This window comes from Urocitellus parryii, chromosome 5 (genome assembly GCF_045843805.1).
Source record: "Urocitellus parryii isolate mUroPar1 chromosome 5, mUroPar1.hap1, whole genome shotgun sequence".
Classification (NCBI taxonomy): Eukaryota; Metazoa; Chordata; class Mammalia; order Rodentia; family Sciuridae; genus Urocitellus; species Urocitellus parryii.
In genome coordinates, this window is record NC_135535.1 from 77,981,565 (window position 1) to 78,000,161 (window position 18,597).

An 18,597-nucleotide genomic window follows, 5' to 3' on the forward strand; every position below is an offset into this window, starting at 1 on the left:
ATCATTAGTCATTAGGGAAATATAGAATAAAATCACAATAGTGACTTGATTTTTATATGGTGCTGAGGATCGAACCCAGTGCCTCATGCATGCTAGGCAAGCGCTGTTACCTCTGAGCCACAACCCCAGCTCCCCCTTTAGTTTTCATGAGATCCCCCACCCACCTTTCTTTTCCTTTTTCCTCTCTAGCTTCCACATGAGAGAAAACATACAACCCTTCACTTTCTGAGTTTCCAGAATATTCTTCATTAATTATTTCATATTTTTTAAAAAAAGCATTTCCTCTTAACAAAACTGATGTGTGTGTGGTGCGGGAGATAGAAAGTAATACTTGTATAATTAGTTGGGCAATGCAAAAAAAGTCAGTGATATACACAATTACATTTTAGAAATAATATAAATATAACTTAATTCACAGTGTATTAAAGTGTAAATATTAGCTGATTTGATGAATATTAGTCTTCATGATGACAGTATCAGTAAGCACCTTAATGTACTTTTATGTACTTTAGTCATAGGACTATATTTCAATGATGATAATATTTAGCTATTTTAAGAAGTATTTTTTCCCTTATGGGAAGCTTTTAAAAAATCTAATATATGGGATAAAGCTGTAGCTTAATGGTAGAGTCTTTGCCTAGCATGTGTGAGGCCCTGGGTTCTTTTCCCAGTATTTCCCATCTCTGCCCAATATCTAATTCTTTTGAGCATATAAGGTATAGAAAAAGATTATTAAATTAATTTTTAGTTATTTGATTTTGAGACAGTGTCTGGCTGTGTTGTCCAAACTGGTCTTGAGTTGCTGGGCTCGAGTGATCCTCCTGCCTTGGCCTCCCAAGTGGCTGGAAAAAATATTTATGTATCAGAATTGTTTGATCCACTGTGTCCAGTAGAGGACTCTGGAAGTGAGCCTTATATTTGTCAGAGTGGAATCTCTGTCCTAGACCACAATCTAATACGCTCAAGATACACAGAGACTCACTTGTGAGTGCTCTAGTCTTTCTTGCGTGGACCACAATTTTAGGAAGAAAACCCAGTTACCTTGTTGCAAACATTGCTCTCAGGGATGAGAAGGTGGCTGCATCTTCTTTCAAAGCCTTCAGTTCATTCCTCAGTTTCGTCATGGTTTCTGTCACCATTGCTTTTTCATTCTCATATTTGTTCTTCAGATTAGCTAGGGCCACCTCAGCTGTCTAAAGCAGAAAAATCACAATGCTCACCCTGTTCATACCAGGAACATCTGTCATACACAGTTATTCATGCTGGGTCTATTAATTATCTCATAAATGGAAAGTGAAATTGACTTGGTTAGATTTCACATAGCATATGTACATACCTTGGACATAGGAAAGATTTTCTTTAGTGTCAAAATGAGTTGTGAGAGGGCTGGGGATGGAGCTCAGGGGTAGAGTGCTTGAGACAGACAGACAGACACACACACACACACACACACACACACACACACGGCTCTGGGTTCAGTCCCCAGTACTGCCCAAATAAACAAACAAAACCCCACATAAACCAAAACAACAACAAGAAAAAGCAAAACAAAACCAAAAACCTGGTGTGAATTGATAATGTGGTTAAATTGCCTTAGAAGCCAACCATGAGCCAGTCAGTATCAGGATCTAAGAAATTGGCTGTACTCCAATAAATACTTCATGTATATTGTTGAAGGTGTAGGAATTTCAGACATGGAGGGAGCCAAAATGAAACCTTACATAAGAAGGATTTTTATTAAGGAGTTAGTAAAGGAGCGCAGTTTCCAACTGAAATACGTTAGGACTCAACTTTTGTGTTCTCTGTGTTCCCTGTGGGCTTAAAACACAGAATAAAAGGCCATTGTAATTTATAACATGAGTATATGATAAGCTATAAGCCAGTGTTCTTATATGTTTAAGGAAAAGAAATAATGAAGAACCAGTGGGTTATAGTTAAATTATTCATAATCTCCAAGAAAGCAGAAACTCCATAATATAGAAGAAGTTAAAATATTTGTTTGGGTTTGGGATTATCTGAAGTTTCTAGAACTAGTAGTGTTTCAAACCAAGAGCTAGCCTGGCACAGTAGAAAGTAAAAACACAATGACTGAATCCAGTGCATAAAATTGGTGCATGTTTAGGGACATGCACAGCTCATGGCATTGGGAAGTCAAACGGAAGCATGGCACGTGGCCCATGGCATGCATTTTGAAGTCAAACTGGAAATGCACTATTTTTACAGACTCTAAACTGCAACTTTTCAGAGTGTGAAAAAATAGCCAATAGTACTGGAAACCCCATTACTAATGGGATTTCCCAGGGAGACTACCATTATATTTCTGTGCTTGAAATGCACAATTTCAACTTTCTTTTTTTTTTTTTGAATTTTTAATATTTATTTTTTAGTTCTTGGCGGACACAACATCTTTGTTGGTATGTGGTGCTGAGGATCGAACCCGGGCCGCAAGCATGCCAGGCGAGCGCGCCACCGCTTGAGCCACATCCCCAGCCCACAATTTCAACTTTCTTACGCAAAGTGTCAACTTCGATAGAAATGGATGAATTCATTTTTAATTAAACTAATATCAGGATGAGGTACTTCATTAGTATTTGATTCCAAATTAGTTTCTTACTGGTTTTTAACTCTGTATTTAAATTCATATTAAAATGACAAGTTACTCATATAACAATTCTGTATGTTCTGTAAAGCTAATATTCATTGGAATTTTCAGAAATATTATAAATTCAGAAAACTATCCAGAATAAATTGGCCTGCGGAAAATGTCAGGTTTTTTTTTTTTTTTTCCCTTCTCTCTTTCTTTTTGAGTACTAGGGATCAAATCCAGTACTCACATGTGCTAGGCAAGTATTCTAACACTGAGCTACATCTCTAAGCAATTGTTTGGTTTCTCAAAAAGTTTACACACATATTCATTTAAAACAGGTGATTAAATTTAAGTCATGCGAATGTAGGTGTAAGGAATTTGTAAGCACATAGAGTCACATGGTCAGTTTCTAAGGGGAGAAGCAAGGGGGATGACAGGCCGCTGGATCTGAAACAGAAGAAAGAACTCATTTATTATTTGTAAGAAATGCCCCCAAAGGCTGTTTTATTTGCAGATTTGTTTCCCATAGACTATGCAAAACTTTTTCAGAATTAATTTAGACCATCAAAACCCCATTAGTAGATTTGTTGATATCTACATTCACTTTCTTCCCATACTTCAAAGTTAACTTTGTAAAAAAAAAGAAATTCTTATTCACAGAGACCATCATAAACATTCCCTCAATACATTATCCTGTTTTGTCACTTGTCCCACTGTACCTAATGTTCGTTTGTCTGGAATTATTTCCTCTTCCCCTGGGAAAACAATTTCTTATCCTTTAAGAACAAAAGAAAGAAAACCTCAAGAATTGTTCTGTGAAGTCCTTTCCAACTCCTCTTAAGAAACATTGTTGACTTCCTCTGCCATGTTCCCATAACTTGGATTACAGCACATATAACATCAAACTATAATTATCTGTTATATTCTGCCATTCCCAGGGGGCTGTGAGTCCTCTTCTGGCAAGCAGAGACCATATATTAGTGTTATTTGAATGTTCACATCTAAAACAGGCTAGTACATAAATGATGCTTCATAACTAAATTATTCTGTCAGAAGACACCGTGCCTCTGAAAAAGAAATCTTAAAGTATAATAAAAGATTCATAGATGGGCTGGGATGTAGCTTGGTGGTAGGGCACTTGCCTAGCATGTGCAAGGCCCTGGATTTGATTCCCAGCACCTCTAAAGAAAAAAAAATTTTCACTGAGAATACAGAACGCCTACCTCAAAATAAGATGATTTCCTTTTTCCCCTAAACCACGGAATTCTCACCTTAGTCTCAATAATTAACATTTCACAATGTCTAAATATGATGATGTTATCTGTTGATACTTGAACATAAGCATCATGGTAAGCCACTATTGTTTTAATGGGCTAGAAATGTGTTTTCATTGGATTTACTGAGCCTACACAGGCTGTGACTCTGATGTAATGCAAATGGTACCACATAGCACTGTGAAAATCAAACTCAGCTAGGCATGCTTTGTTCTTCTCTAATTTCTATGGCACTGTTTATACCACTATAAAGTGTTCCACATGTTCTAGCCTGTAGTTACAGGCATGTGTTGAATTTGTACTAGATTATTAGTCATTTATTTTTGCATCCCTACTTACTATCTCCTTATCTGTAAAGTCAATGAATACTGGCTCAAAAATTAGTTCTCTCTTGGCTTATCAACCAACCTTATTGTTTCAGACAAATCTCTTTGACATTTTCATTGGTCTAGTTTTCTAGGTTGGTTAATATTCAAACTTTATATAATAAATCAGATAAGTTATCTGAAGGACTCAACCAAGAATGACCCCAGGATGTTGTGCTCGTGGTAAAGATTATGTAAGTCTTGTGTAGTGTGATTTTGATCCATGAATTAATCCACCATCTAAACCTAAGTTTTATATATATGGTCACTAATGGAGCTAGAGTTCATTCTCTCTCTCTCTCTCTGTCTCTCCATAGCTTTTTTATTTTTATTTTATTTATGTTTTTACAGTGCTGGAAATTGATCCCAGGGCCCCATGCATGGTAGGCAAGCACCCTACCACGGAGCTACATTCCCAGTTCCTCCCTCCCCTCTCTCCCATTGCTACCACCATTTCCTTCTGTATCGTTTGCTTGCTAATGTGGGCTCCAAACTATTTGTTGCTAAAATCTGCCTGCTGCTGTCTTGTTCTTTATCCCTGAGTCCATGACTTGATCATTTATCTAATACTCTTGTTTCTCAAAGCCTAGGATTAAAGACAAGACACCCATTTTCCACCTTGCTACATGCCCTTGAGGAACCTCTGTCTCTGAAGTTGAGGTCAGGTTGGTGGCTCTCAGACCTCCTTTATACATGACTGCACCCAGACACCCTTACGACCTGGCTGCCCACCAGGTATCTGCCTCTCCTGCCGTATCTCCCTGGTTGTCGCAAACTGCCATGCCGGCCTCTTCTGCCACTATCTATGCCCTGCTTCCACACTCACAGGACTGCTGTGGTGTATCTGCAGCTGGGTCTTCTCTTCTGTTGTTACTTTTACCTTCCTCATCTCTTCCTCCACTAGCTGGGCACAACTACTCTCTATTTTATCCATTCACTTATTTAAAAATAACATCACACTCTGACTTGGCACTAGGACGCACTTTGTCTGACTGCTCCACTGACCAGTAATCGGAATCCTTGTCTTGATGGTCCTGGAAACTCAACAACATTCGGGAGGAAATTGGTTAAGAAGGTTTTCAACTAGCATGCTTTCACCAGTGGAAGGAGATTACCTGTTTGTTGGCTTTCAACACTGCCCTCAGCGTGGCAATCTGTTCCCGTTTGGTGCTCAGCAGGGACTTGAGCTTGAGGATCTCTTCCATTAAGGCTTCCTTGTCCTTATCAATCATGGGGGCCAACTCCCGAGCCGCTGCTCTCTGACGAGACAGTTGCAAGGACCGGTCCACTGCTTTCTGCAGATGCTTGATTTGGTCCCGGATTATGGCGTTAAGGTTGTAGATATTCATTGGCTCTTTGCGGATATCACTTGTATCCAATACCGGAGATGATGGTGGGGCAGTAATAACAGGAGAGATGGTGGGGGTCTTAGTTGGACTTGGTTCTTTACTGGCCTCAGTGTTTTCTTTTGAAATGGGTTCAGATGAGGTCCTTGTTTCTACTGGGGACGACACACCCCGTCTGGCCAATCGTGGAGACAAAAGTCCCCTGGGATCATCAGGCCCTTTCAGGCTGCCACTGCGGGTAACTCTGCTTTGCCTATAGTAGTCCAGCATGACCCTGTTGGGAGTTTCATTATTACACAGACAGACATGGTGGTAAAGCTGGGCTAGCTCCTCACTAAATGTCACTAGCTCATCCTGCGCTGTATTAAGGGTATTGTGATTTTCATTGGCTATGCTGGTCATCTTTTGCAACTCCTTCTCCATGTGGGCCATCTTCTCGCCACTCTCCTTGGTGTTCTTCTCAAGGCTTGTCACCTGCTCATCATACATTTGGATCTTACTCTCATACTTGGCCTTCTCTTCTGTATAGTTTTCTACAGATTTATTATATTTCTCCTTTAAGGCCTTAATTTCTGCTTTCAAGTCAATCACCTCCGTTACTGCCACTCTGTATTTGCATTCGAGGATCTCTAAGCCGTTGATGTCCACCTCATAGTCATGGGCCTCCTCCCCTGAGTCCCGGCCCTTCTCCCCATCCAGCTCAGACTTGAGCTCCTTGCTGCTCTGCAAGCCCCTCATGGCGTTGACGTGCTCTGTGAGCCGGTGCACCCGCTCATGCTGCTCCGTCAGCGCCCCCTTGGTGTGTTCCAGCTGTGTCTGTGACTCCTGGAGATTGGCCAGAAGAATGGCCTTTTCACGCTCTACCTGCAATGAAAAAGAAAGTCTCTGAGTGCCTTCAATGCAGTGCCACGGAGGAGCTTAGTCCATTCACAGTGGGGCCTGTGCATATTTAAAATAACTGCAGCACAGTCAATGTTCCCGTTATTTCAAATTAAATTGGAGCATCTTTTCTTATTCAGCAGTTCTGGGAAAGTCAACCCAAAAGTACATAATTCATAATATGGTATTGATAAAAGTCAAGCCATTTGAATTTTTCATAAAGGAGATAGAAAATCTTCCGAATATTCTATTATGGGCATTATGTACAATCCCAGTGAAAATGGGTTTCAGGAGTGTTTTGTTCTTTTTTCCCTTGAAAATCAAATAGGTTTCCTTGGAAAAGTCTAAACATTATTTGAGTAGTGTACATGATTATAGATAAAACCATTTCCCCAAATCTCTCAATAGAACAAAACCTTTTATAAAATAAAAATTGATCAAAACACAATGTACTGAATGCCAGGTGCAGTGGTGCAAGCCTATAATCCCAGGAGCTCAGGAGACCAAGACAGGAGGATTTTGAAAGCAACTCAGTGAGACCCTGTCTCTAAATAAAACACAAAATAGGGCTGGGGATGTGGCTCAGTAGTTCAAGTGTCCCTGAATTCAATCCCTGGTACCCTGCACCCCCAAAATTACTGAATGTGCCTCAAATTTATTTTGAGACAAAGTATTATGATAAATGAGGTAATGGGTTTGAAATGGTTCTCAAGCCATGCTCTGCTAGTTCATATTTAACATATATATGTTCTAAGTCTAAAAGGATAAGTCTACCATTCTCTTCATGATAGCACCTTCAGAAAACATCACATAGAACATAGTTTCATGTGGGGATGTTCCATATACAGTATTGCTTTCCTCACCCAATTTATTTCTGATGAAATCAACTGGATAGAGAGCAGAAGCCTTGGCTTTTTTTTTTTTTTTTTTTTTTAGTGCTACAGGGGATTGAACCCAAGGTCTCGTATGTTAAGCACACCCCAAGCACCCCCTTTAAAATTTTTTTATAGTTGTAGATGGACAGAATGCCTTTATTTTATTTATTTTAATGTAGTGTTTAGGATTAAACCTAGCCTCATGCATGCTAGGCAAGCACTCTACCACTAAGCTATAGCACCAGCTCCCAATCTCACTAAATTGCCCAGGCTGGCCTCAAACTTGTGATCCTTCTGTCTCAGTCTCCTGAATAGCTGGGATTATAGGCGTGCACCACCACACCTGCTGTGGTATAAATTTTATATGAATATAAATACATATATGTATGTATATATTGAATAGAGAGTGGTATACACACACAACTGCACAGGCTGTGATATTCAAAATTTACATATACATACATGTGTATATATATATATATATATATATACACTACATATATGTATTGTATATCTATATATCTACACACACACATACACACACACACACACATATTCCACTCTTTTGCTCCAGACAATTCAGGTGGATCTGACCAAAACATGATTACTGAATTATCACAGATAATTTTTATAGAACTCCAGCATTATATTTTCCTTCAGTTATTAAGAACTGTAGTACCTTAATGTATTTGGATTTCAAAGAGAGCAGGCACTTAAACTATTTAAGATTCACTGTGCTTAGAATTAATAAATGTAAAACACTTGAAAGCTTTAAAATGACTATACATTTTAGGTGTCATTATTTTAATCTCCATTTGTGAAGAACTTATCCAAGAGAGATTTGCTGAGTTAATGGTAATCATCTATCACTAAAAGAGCCACCTTATTTTTTTCCTATCATCTTCCTCTTCTTTATCCCCCTGCCCCCTGCCCTGCCACACACCAGGGAAGTGCTCTATCACCAAATCACCTCCCTAGTTCTTTCTTTAATTTTGAGACAGGGCCTTGCTATGTTGCTGAGACTGGCCTCAAACTTGGGGATCCAGTCTCAGGCTCCCAAGTTGCTGGGAACTGCCCTGTTTGCCTTTTAAATAAACATATTTACATGTATTGTGGGCCAATAGAGTTTTTGTGAAAGACCAAGAAAAGATAATTGCAATTAACATTAGGACTTCTATAGGAAAAGAAATCAAAGCTGTTCTTCAACTATCAACTTCCATGAATTTAATTTTGTAACGATTTAAAAGGATGAGTTTTCTTGTATGTGAATTTTGAATCAATACATGATTCTGTTTTTAAAATTAAAAATAATAATTGTATATATTTTTGGGACATTGTGATACTATGATACATTATGCATTGGAGGATGATTAAATCAGGCTAAATATAAATCATCTCACATAGTTATCCTTTCTTTGTAGTAAAATATTTAAAACCTTCCCAACTCATTCTGAGATCCTAGTATTACTCAGATACCCAAACCAGACAAAGATATTACAGGAACTGAAAAATACATGCTGATTATCAATTAGGAATACAGAACAAAATACTAGCAAACTGAATCCAGTAACATAAAAGGGATTAGACAGCAAGATGAAGTGGGATTTTTCCTAGGGATGTAATGTTGATTTAACATCCAAGAATCAATAAGAAAAATACACATCATTGTACTGTCATGTGTAACTAATAAAAAAAAAAGGAAAAAAAGAGAAAAATACACTGTTTTGAGCTGGGGTTGTAGCTCAGTGGTTGAGTGCTTGCCTCTCATGCGTGAGGCACTGAATTCAATCCTTAGCACTACATACAAAAATAAATAAATAAAACAAAGATATTTTAAAAAATACACTGTTTTAATAGAATATAAAACGACATGATTCCTCAACACATGCAGGAAAAGCATTTGACAAAATTCAATGTGCCTTCTAGGAAAAAAAAAAAGGTCAACAATGTAGGAATAAAAGGAAATTTCCTTACACTGATTGAAGGCATCTATGAAATAACCATAGATAACATCACACTTCTGTAAGTCAGCTTTCCATCGCTGTTGACAAATTATGTGAGAAAATCAACTTGGAGGAGGAAATATTTATTGTGGCACATGATTTCAGAGGTTCAGCCCCTGGTTGGCTGGCTCCATTGTTATGGGCCCATAGTAAGGCAGAACATCATGGTAGAGAAGGCGTGGCGGACCAGAGCTGCTTACCTCATGGCAGCAAGAAAGCAAAGGCGCAAGATATACCCTTCCAGGGTACACTTCCAGTGACCTACTTCCTCTAACTAGGCCCCACCCCCTACAGTTTCCATCATCTCCTAATAGTCCATTCAATTATGAACCAGTCAATAGACTACTCTTTTTTTTTTTTTTTTGGTACTGGGGACAGAACTCAAGGACACTTAACCACTAAGCCACATCCCCAGTCCTTTTTACTTTTGGTAAAAAGTTGCTAAGTTGCTTAGGGCTTCCTAAATTGCAGTGGCTGGCTTTGAACTCACAATCCTCCTGTCTCAGCCTCCCAAGCCACTAGATTACAGGTGTGAGCCCTACAGATGTGAGCCCCCGTGTGTGGCTGGACTACTCTATTGATGAGGTCAGGGGCCTCATGATTCCCGTCACTTTTCCAAAGCTTCATCTCTGGACATTGATGTATTGGGGACTAGGCTGGGGGACATTCCAGATACAACCATAATGAAACAATGGTGAAAAAGACTGAACCCTTTCCTGCTAAGATCAGCAACAAGACGTGACTGATTGACTGATTTGCTTCTGCGACTTTTATTAGACATAGTATCAAAGTTCTAGCCAGGGAATGTAGGCAGGAAAATGAAATAAATAAAAAGCATTTAGATTGGAAAGGAAAAAGCATAATTGTCTTTATTTGCAGATGATATTGTCACAAGCTGTCCGTGGCTTGTGTGTGGACTGTGTTGCGTATCATAGCTTAGTGAGGGGATAAGTCTGGCATAGGGAACTTTCCGTGGTACCTGCTACAGGGACCGTCTGCCCAGTGCAGGTGAACTCTCCCCCCACTCAAGCTCTGCCAAGATCCCACACAGCACCTAAGCTGCATGTGACCTGCCAAAATGTCAATCCACCTGCTGACTACAAGAAATCATTAAGCAAGACTCTGCCCTTGAAACCTTATCCCTGCCTTTGATGTACCCCCTTAAATAAACCACCAGAGCCATCTTTCCTTTGTCTAATTCCAGCATCTATGTGGACTAGATCTATCAGGGGCTCTGCTTTATGTAAATATATTTCTGATTATTTGTGTTTTGTTCTTCACTAATTAATTTAGACTTTAAGTTTCCAGGTGGCTTACACCCTCCTTGGCAGGAAGAGGAATCCCTCAATGAGACGCCATCACCCCTGTTATGATATGATCTTGTATATAGAAATTCTTAAGAAATCCACTATTTTAATATTTATTTTTTAGTTATAGGTAGACATGATACCTTTCTTTTATTTTTATGTGGTGCTGAGGATTGAACCCAGTGCCTCATGCATGCTAGGCAAGAGCTCTACCTCTGAGCCACAACCCCAGCTTCAAGAAATCCACTTTTTAAAAAAAAAAAATTGGAACAAATAAACAAGTATAATACGTTTGCAGGATACAAGATCAATGTACAAACCTCTATTATATTTCTACATGCCAGCAATGAAAAAAATCAAACCTTAAATTAATAAAATAATTGCATTCACAACACTATGAAAAAGAATAAAATATTTAGGTAAAGTTTAACAAAAGAATGCTAAATGTATACTCTGAAAACCATAAAGCATTGTTGAAGGAAATTAAAGAGGACCTAAAGCCAGGGGTGGTAATGCATATCTGTAATTCCAGTGACAAGGGTGGGGTGGGAGTGGGGGTGGGGACTGCAAGTTCAAAACCAGCCTCGGCAACTTAGCAAGGCCCTGAGTAAGTTAGTCTTAAAATGAAAAGTAAAAAGGGCTGTGAATTTAGCTCAGTGGTAAAGCACACCTGGGCTCAATCTCTAAAAACAAAAAGAAAAAGAAATCAAACAAGAAGATAAGTAATACCCTTTATTCATGGGCCAAAAGACTTAATATTAAGAGACAATATTCCCCAATTGAACTCCATGTGCAATGCAAAACCTATCAAAACCTCAGCTGAATTCTTCACAGAAACTGACAAGCTGATCATAAAATCCACATGGAAATGCAAAGGCCACTGAATAGGTAAAAATGATCTTGAAAATAGTTTTTAGAAAAGGACAAAGAAGGTTGGGGATGGTGGTGCACAAATGTAATTCCAGCTACTCAGGAGGCTGAGGCAGGAGGATCAAGAGTCTGAGGCCAGCCTGGGCAACTTAGCAAGACTTTGTCTCAAAATTTAAAAAGGATGGGGCATACAGCTTCAGTGGTGCAGTGTTCCTGGGTTTAATCCCCAGTACCACAAAAAGAAAAGAAAAAAAAAAAAAAAGGAAATTGCAAAGCTTGCTACAACGCAATAAAAAGGTAGTGTGATACTAACATAAAAGTGAATATGTAGATCAATGGAAGAGACATACACTCGTATCTGGAATAAACTGATTTATCAGTTTATTTATCATATCTGATAAACTGAGGTGTCAAGACAACTCAGTAAGGAAAGAAAAGACCAGTTTTTCAATAGATGTTGCCTGGATAAATGAAGGAAACGTGTCCATCTACAACTTAAAAATTACATATATAGGGCTGGGGATGTGGCTCAAGCGGTATCGCACTCGCCTGGCATGCGTGCGGCCCGGGTTCGATCCTCAGCACCACATACAAACAAAGATGTTATGTCCGCCGAGAACTAAAAAATAAATATTAAAAGTTCTCTCTCTTTAAAAAAAAAATACATATATATATATATATATATATAACATAGATATTACATATCTATGTAATATATATTTTTTAAATAAATAAAAATATATATATTTATTTTTTAAAATTTTGTGCATCACAGAACACTACCAAGGTGAAAAGACAATCCAAAGTATAGGAAAAAATGTTTGAAAATCCTATATCTGATAATAAATTTGCATCCAGGATATATTTAAAAAAAACTCCTACAACTAAATAATAAAAAGAAATCACTCAATCAAAAAATGGGCAAAGGAAGTTAATAGATAAAAAAATTTACATATGACCAAGAAACACAAGAAAAAATTCACATAATTAGTCCTCAAAGAAATGCAAATTAAGGGGCCTGGGGTTGTAGCTCAGTGGTTGAGTGCTTGCCTACCATGTGTGAGCCACTGGGTTTTGTTCTCAGTACCACATAAAAATAAATAAAATAAAGGTCCATTGACAAAAAAAAAAAAGGAAATGCAAATCAAAACCTTGATGAAATTGCACTTCACATCTGCTAGGATGGCTACAATTAAAAGGGCAGATAGTAACAAGTGCTGGCAAGGAGGCGGAGGAATCAAAGCCCTCATAAGGGTTTATAAAATGGGGCAGCCACTTAGAAAAATAGTCTGGCAGCTCCTTGGAAGGTGGAACAGAGTTACCATGTCACTGAAATTTCTAGAACTCGATCCAATAGAATTAGAACATATGTGCACCCCAAAGCTTATAGGTGAATGTTCACAGCAGCATAATTTATTCATAACAACTCAAAACTGGAAACATCTCAAATGTTCATCAACTAATAAATGACAAATAAAATGTGATATACCTATGCCATGGAATATTATTGGGAATAAAAAAGAATAAAGTTCTGTTACAGGTTACAACATGGATGAAGCTTGAAAAATGTTAATGCTAAGAAGCCGGTCACAAAAGACAATATATTATATGATTCCGTTTATAGGAAATGTTCACAATAGACAAATCTATAGAGACAAGAAGTTCAAAGATTAACGGCTGCCTAGGGCTGGGGATTTCTGGGAAAATGTAGAGTGACTGTTAATAAATACGTGGTTTCTTCCTTTTCTTTTTCTTTTTGGTACTATGGATTAAACCCAGGGATACTTTACCATTGAGCTACTCCCCAGCCCTTTTTATTTTTTATCTTGAGACTAGGTCTTGCTAAATTGCTGAGGTTGGCCTTGAACTTGTGATCCTCCTGCCTCAGCCTCCTGGGTCACTGGGATTACTAGTCTGCACCACCACACTCAGCCCATGGTTTCTTTTTGGTGTGATGAAAATGTTCTAGAATTGACTATGGTTGTTCAATGATGGTTGCTCAACTTGGTGAATAAACTAACAACCACTTTAAACAGATGGATTCTATGCTTTGTGAATGGTATCTCCATAAGCCCTGTTCTACAACAAACACAAAACCGAACAGCAACAACAAAAACTACTCAGAGGCTTTCCCTGGTTGTGATTATCAGATGCTCTTCTTATGTTTACTGATATGTAATAGAAAAAGTAAGGCTTGTGGGAAATGCGCTTCCCTACGAAGTTTATACAAACTCTAAAGTAGTTTAATCACTTAAGTGCTCAACTTGTACTAGGAAAGTGTCTCTTAGGTTTTAAGAACTAGGAACTGACCAAACGTGTTCTAATTAACTTCATCCCATACATAGGGAGTAAGCTCTTGCCAAGTAGAGATAATATTTAACTGATTGTGTGGTGCAGCTCCACTTGCTAGATTTATGACCTTGAACAAATGATGCAACATACAGTGTCCTCATCCCTTCCCTATCTGTACAACAGGGATGACATGATCTTCCCCCTATGGTGGTTATAAGCACCAGCCAATTAAGCAAATAAAAATTGAACTTTTATTGGACATATAGAAAGCTATTATTATAACTTATGATCATTATAGAAAATATTAAAACTGCCTTTAACAGAATAGACCCAAATACATCTATGAGGTTCAACAAAATGTACTAACTTCAGTTTTATAGAACATAGTTGTTTTCTCATACTACATGTAAAATTATCCAACATGATACTAAGAAATAAATCAATTCATTTAAAAAAAACTGAACCTGTTTTCCTGCTCAGACTCCATGTGGATGTAAAGTTAAACAGTGTTTTTTTTTTTTTTTTCCAATTAAAGGCATAAATTTCAGCACAAGCACAGAGGATTCCTGAAATAGATGAAGTAATTTAGTTAGTTTTTCCAGATAGGATCTACTTATTTTCTTTCTAATAAAACTAATTAAGGTCCTGGTCTGTCACTGGAAAATGTCAATTATAATCTGTTTGAAAGAGCAAGGTCCTTAGGGTAGCAAGAAGCCAAAATAATTTATCTAGTAATACCCTCAGATTTTCTTCTAGTGAATAAGGGATGATGCTAATTGAGCTGTTCACTATAGAGGCCTATTGTCAAGCTTACAGGGACCCCTAGATGAACAAAACATGTTTTCCTACTGTATTATTCTTATCTTTTTTTTTTTTTTTTTTTGCAGTGCTGGGGATTGATCTTGGCCTCACACATGCTAGACAAGTAAGAGCTGCACCATCAAGCTAAACCCCTGTCTCATATATATGTGCATGGGATTGAACCCAGGGCCTTGCACATGTGAGGCAAGCACTCTACCAACTGAGCTATATCCCCAGCCTTCTCTTATATTTTTTGTGCATATGTTTCTGTGTGAAATGAAAGCTTGATTAACTAAATTTAAATTTTTAAATATTCCTGTACTTTATTCCATAATCTTAGAAGACATAGAGCAGTAAAATATTCACACCAATTTGCTCTGGGAAGAAAAGCACCCCCTAATTTCAATCAAGGCTTACCACCACCTACCCTTTCCGATAATTTTATGGTTTCTGTATTCACTGTTTATATAAAATGGTAGTGGAGACCTTGGCACCTCAAAACTGACGGATAGTTCCCAGTACAGTAATAATAACTTACAGTTTTATGAATGACACATAGTTTCATAGTTACCATCCCATTTGTTCTTCACAATTCTACAAAAGAGGCCTGGCATTTTTACAAGGGCTTTAAAGTACAACTGTGCAGGTTGTATACAGTGCAATTCTAGAAGGAGGCAATATTTAAACGGTAGTCCCTGTAGATTTTTATTATTTATTATCATTTCCCAGCAGATGGCAGTGTAACCTCTTAAAGAAGGAGAGCAGGTTTTGTGTTTTCTTTTTTCCTAATTCTAACAAAAGGTAAGAGACCAGTGCTTTGCTAATGTGTTGCTTTCCCTCTTTGTGAAGGAGCTTCAGAGAAAGCAACTACCCAGCATTCGTGACATTCAAGGCAGAAAGATGCACAGGTCCCCTCCTGCCCAACCAGGTTAAGTAAACACCTATAAATGAGATAACATAATTTATGTGTATAGATGGAGACTTGTAAGACAAGAAAAGGCCAACAGGGTATGGCCTATGTATGCTGTCTTTAAAGAGGTTCTTCTTCTTCTTTTTTTTTTTTTTTTACAAAAATTTAATTTTAATTGACAAATAAAAGATTGTACATACTTTCCATGTATAACAGAATGTTGTGAAATGTGGATACATTGTGAAATGGCTAAATTTTGAGCTAATTAACATATATGTATATTGCATCCCATACTTATCATTTGCAAAAAAAAAAATCTACTCTCTTGGTAATTTTTAAGAATAAAATGCATTGTTATCAATTATAGCCACCACATTGTACGGCAGACCTCTTGAACTTATTCCTCCTATCCATCAAAAGAGCTCTTAATCACAAGGAAGATAGTCTGAAAAGCTGCATATCACCTCATTTAAGGTGTTATATCCCAGCCTGTGCCCCTCGACATGATCAGTAGTAACTAAGCATAGGTGTTAGATTTGATGGCATACAGACTTCACTCAGATGAAATGTTTTTATTCCTGCCAAAAGAAATCCTAAGAGACAAAGGGACTATGAAAATACCAACTGTCCCATCCCAAGTGTGCTGAGGCATACAAAATTGCTTAACGGTGCAGCCCCAGTTTCACCTACGTTGGCTACAATTTCAATGTCCCAAAAGCTTGAAATAGAAGTTATATATAACTTGTTTGGTGGCAATATAATGACAGCCCTAAACTCCTGTGGAGCAGCAAAACTGCACCCGACCAATCGAAGGCCCTTTCATATAAAAAATGGTCCTGATTTTTTTCTCTTCATATAAATACTTGCATGCTTTACTACACAAATTTTAATACTAACATTTAACATTTTACATTTAGCATTAATTTTTAACATTAGTATTAATTTTTTCCCACATTTTTATTGGTGCATTATAGATGGACATAATGGTGGGATTTGTTGTTACATATTTGTACATTTACATTAATATTTTAACGTTAATATTATGTGATTGTTGGGTGCCACATGTGGCCACGATGGGGATGACACAATATACACATGACCTATGCTGCATGTTACCTTTCTATAGTCTGAAAATTGAATTTCAAAACACATGTGGCCTCAAGTATTTTAGGTAGCAATACTTAAGTGCATTTTATTGGAGTCCCTTCAGAACGCCTAGAACAGTACAACTCACAGTATGTTTCATGGCCCACCAGAACTGCTGTTGATCAGAATTGACATATTATTTTCAAGCTTCACATCAAATAATAATTTTATAATTTATTTATATGAATGAAACCCAAAAGAGTAGATAGCTAAGGAAAAACAATCAGATTATAAAGAAATCATTTATGAGAAGATACACTCTGTTGCCCTTATACCAAAAATGTTGAATGAAAAATATTCCTAAAACAGTTGATACGGTTTTGAAAAAAAGGCGGGGCATAGTAGCACATGCCTGTAATCCCAGCAACCCAGGAGGCTGAGGCAGAAGGACTGCAAAGCCAACCTGGGCAATTTAGCAAAAACCTGTCTCAAAATTTAAAGGGACTGAGAATGTAACTCAGTGCTAAAGCACCCCTGTTACCATCCATATATGGCATCCCTGGTAGCACATGCTAATTATGAGAGGATAAATGGTTACTTTGAAAAAAAAAATTGAGAGGTTAGTGTTGCTGGTGTGAGACTGGAAGCTGCAAAGTCCTTCCTGTGCTGAGCCTGGTTTTCATTACTCAATTTGGAGCCAACTTTGTGATCCAAGGCCCTCCTGGGCCCCTCCACATCTTTATGAACTGTCCATGTTAACTGAGTGCTGATGAAAGACTTGAAGGCACACAGCTCTCTGGGATAAGGAAGGAGGATGTATCCTGCAGAATTTTTCTCACCCTCATGTTTTGCAACACGAACATCCCTTTTCATATCAGGAGACTTAACTCTCATTTTCCACTCAGTTGCACGTACCAGTCTTGTACCAGGTGACAATTCTTGAGCTGATAGTCCAAAAACAACAGTTAATGCTAGTAGCAAGAATAAGAATACTTAAATAATAAATCAGGTGCTTCAAAAACTAAAGGCACTATGGAGTTGAAATAATAATAGTTCCAATAACTATTTACTGTGCACTGGGTTCTGTTCTAAGCAATCTACACATATTAACTAGCTCATACACCTTCACAACAATCGAATGAGGAAGTCTTTTGACTCCCCATTTAATGGAAAAGTAAAATGTTGTAGCTCCAAGAATAAATCCCATCTAGCAGCTGAGGGCACTTGAAATGTGTGGGGCATTTTTTGGTTATCACATGACTAAAGAGATATACCTGGCACTTTAATAGGCTGGGCCAGAGAGGCTAAACCTCCTTAACTTGGGAGACAGTCTCAGACAGTGAGGAACTGTCCCAAATGCATATGTCACTCTGCTGAGACTTACTTGTCCTCTTTCTCTATCACTCATGAGAAGATAAACTACTCATCTTTTTTGGACTTTATATTTCCCAATTCAGATTACATTTAAGGTCAAGTGTGAAAACAGCTCTAAGCCTTAACCCAATAAATGACTTGGTTAAAAACTACTGAGCTGTCCTATGCCTTGAAGCCCCACTTCCTCTTATCTCCCCCCCCCCCCAGCAAAATACAATGAAGAAACAAAAAGCCTCAACTCACAATGGCTTTTTATTCCAAAGCCATCAACATGATACTTTCAGAAAATAGACTAATCGTAGGTGCTATTTAATTTAGGGCACACATTTTTATGAAAATAGGTATCGTGTACAACTTTTTCAAGAAGAGACATGTTTTCTATTTCTACCAACCTACTTGTATTAGTATAAACTGAGAAAAAGATATGGAAAAATATTACCCATAAAGAACTGGATTTTGTGTCAGGAGAAATGCTGTATAAAACTGGTTTTCTTCCAGTGGTCATGGTCTCTTATCTTGACTCAAATTAAATATTGCAAAAACAAACTGTCTTTTAGCAGCCACAGCATGGGGTGGTAAAGTGAAGGGCATGCAGTATTAAAAATAAACCTATTAACAAATTAATTTT

The 18,597-nt window shown here is 37.8% G+C and overlaps 1 protein-coding gene across 4 annotated transcripts in view; it reads right to left on the bottom strand.

Annotated features, from left to right (window-relative positions):
* Bicd1 (BICD cargo adaptor 1) overlaps positions 1–18,597 on the bottom strand; it is a 230,005-nt gene that overhangs the window by 34,847 nt on the left and 176,561 nt on the right. For 3 of the 4 annotated variants that reach the window (XM_077798934.1, XM_026412338.2, XM_026412336.2), the window contains exons 5-6: positions 5,342–6,436; positions 1,042–1,193 (exon numbers count right to left, since the gene is read on the bottom strand). In XM_077798934.1, the coding sequence (XP_077655060.1) occupies positions 1,042–1,193; positions 5,342–6,436 (1,247 nt within the window). Of the gene's footprint in view, positions 1–1,041; positions 1,194–2,751; positions 3,035–5,341; positions 6,437–18,597 lie in introns of those variants that run through there. The other variant, XM_026412337.2, reaches the window with a different exon arrangement.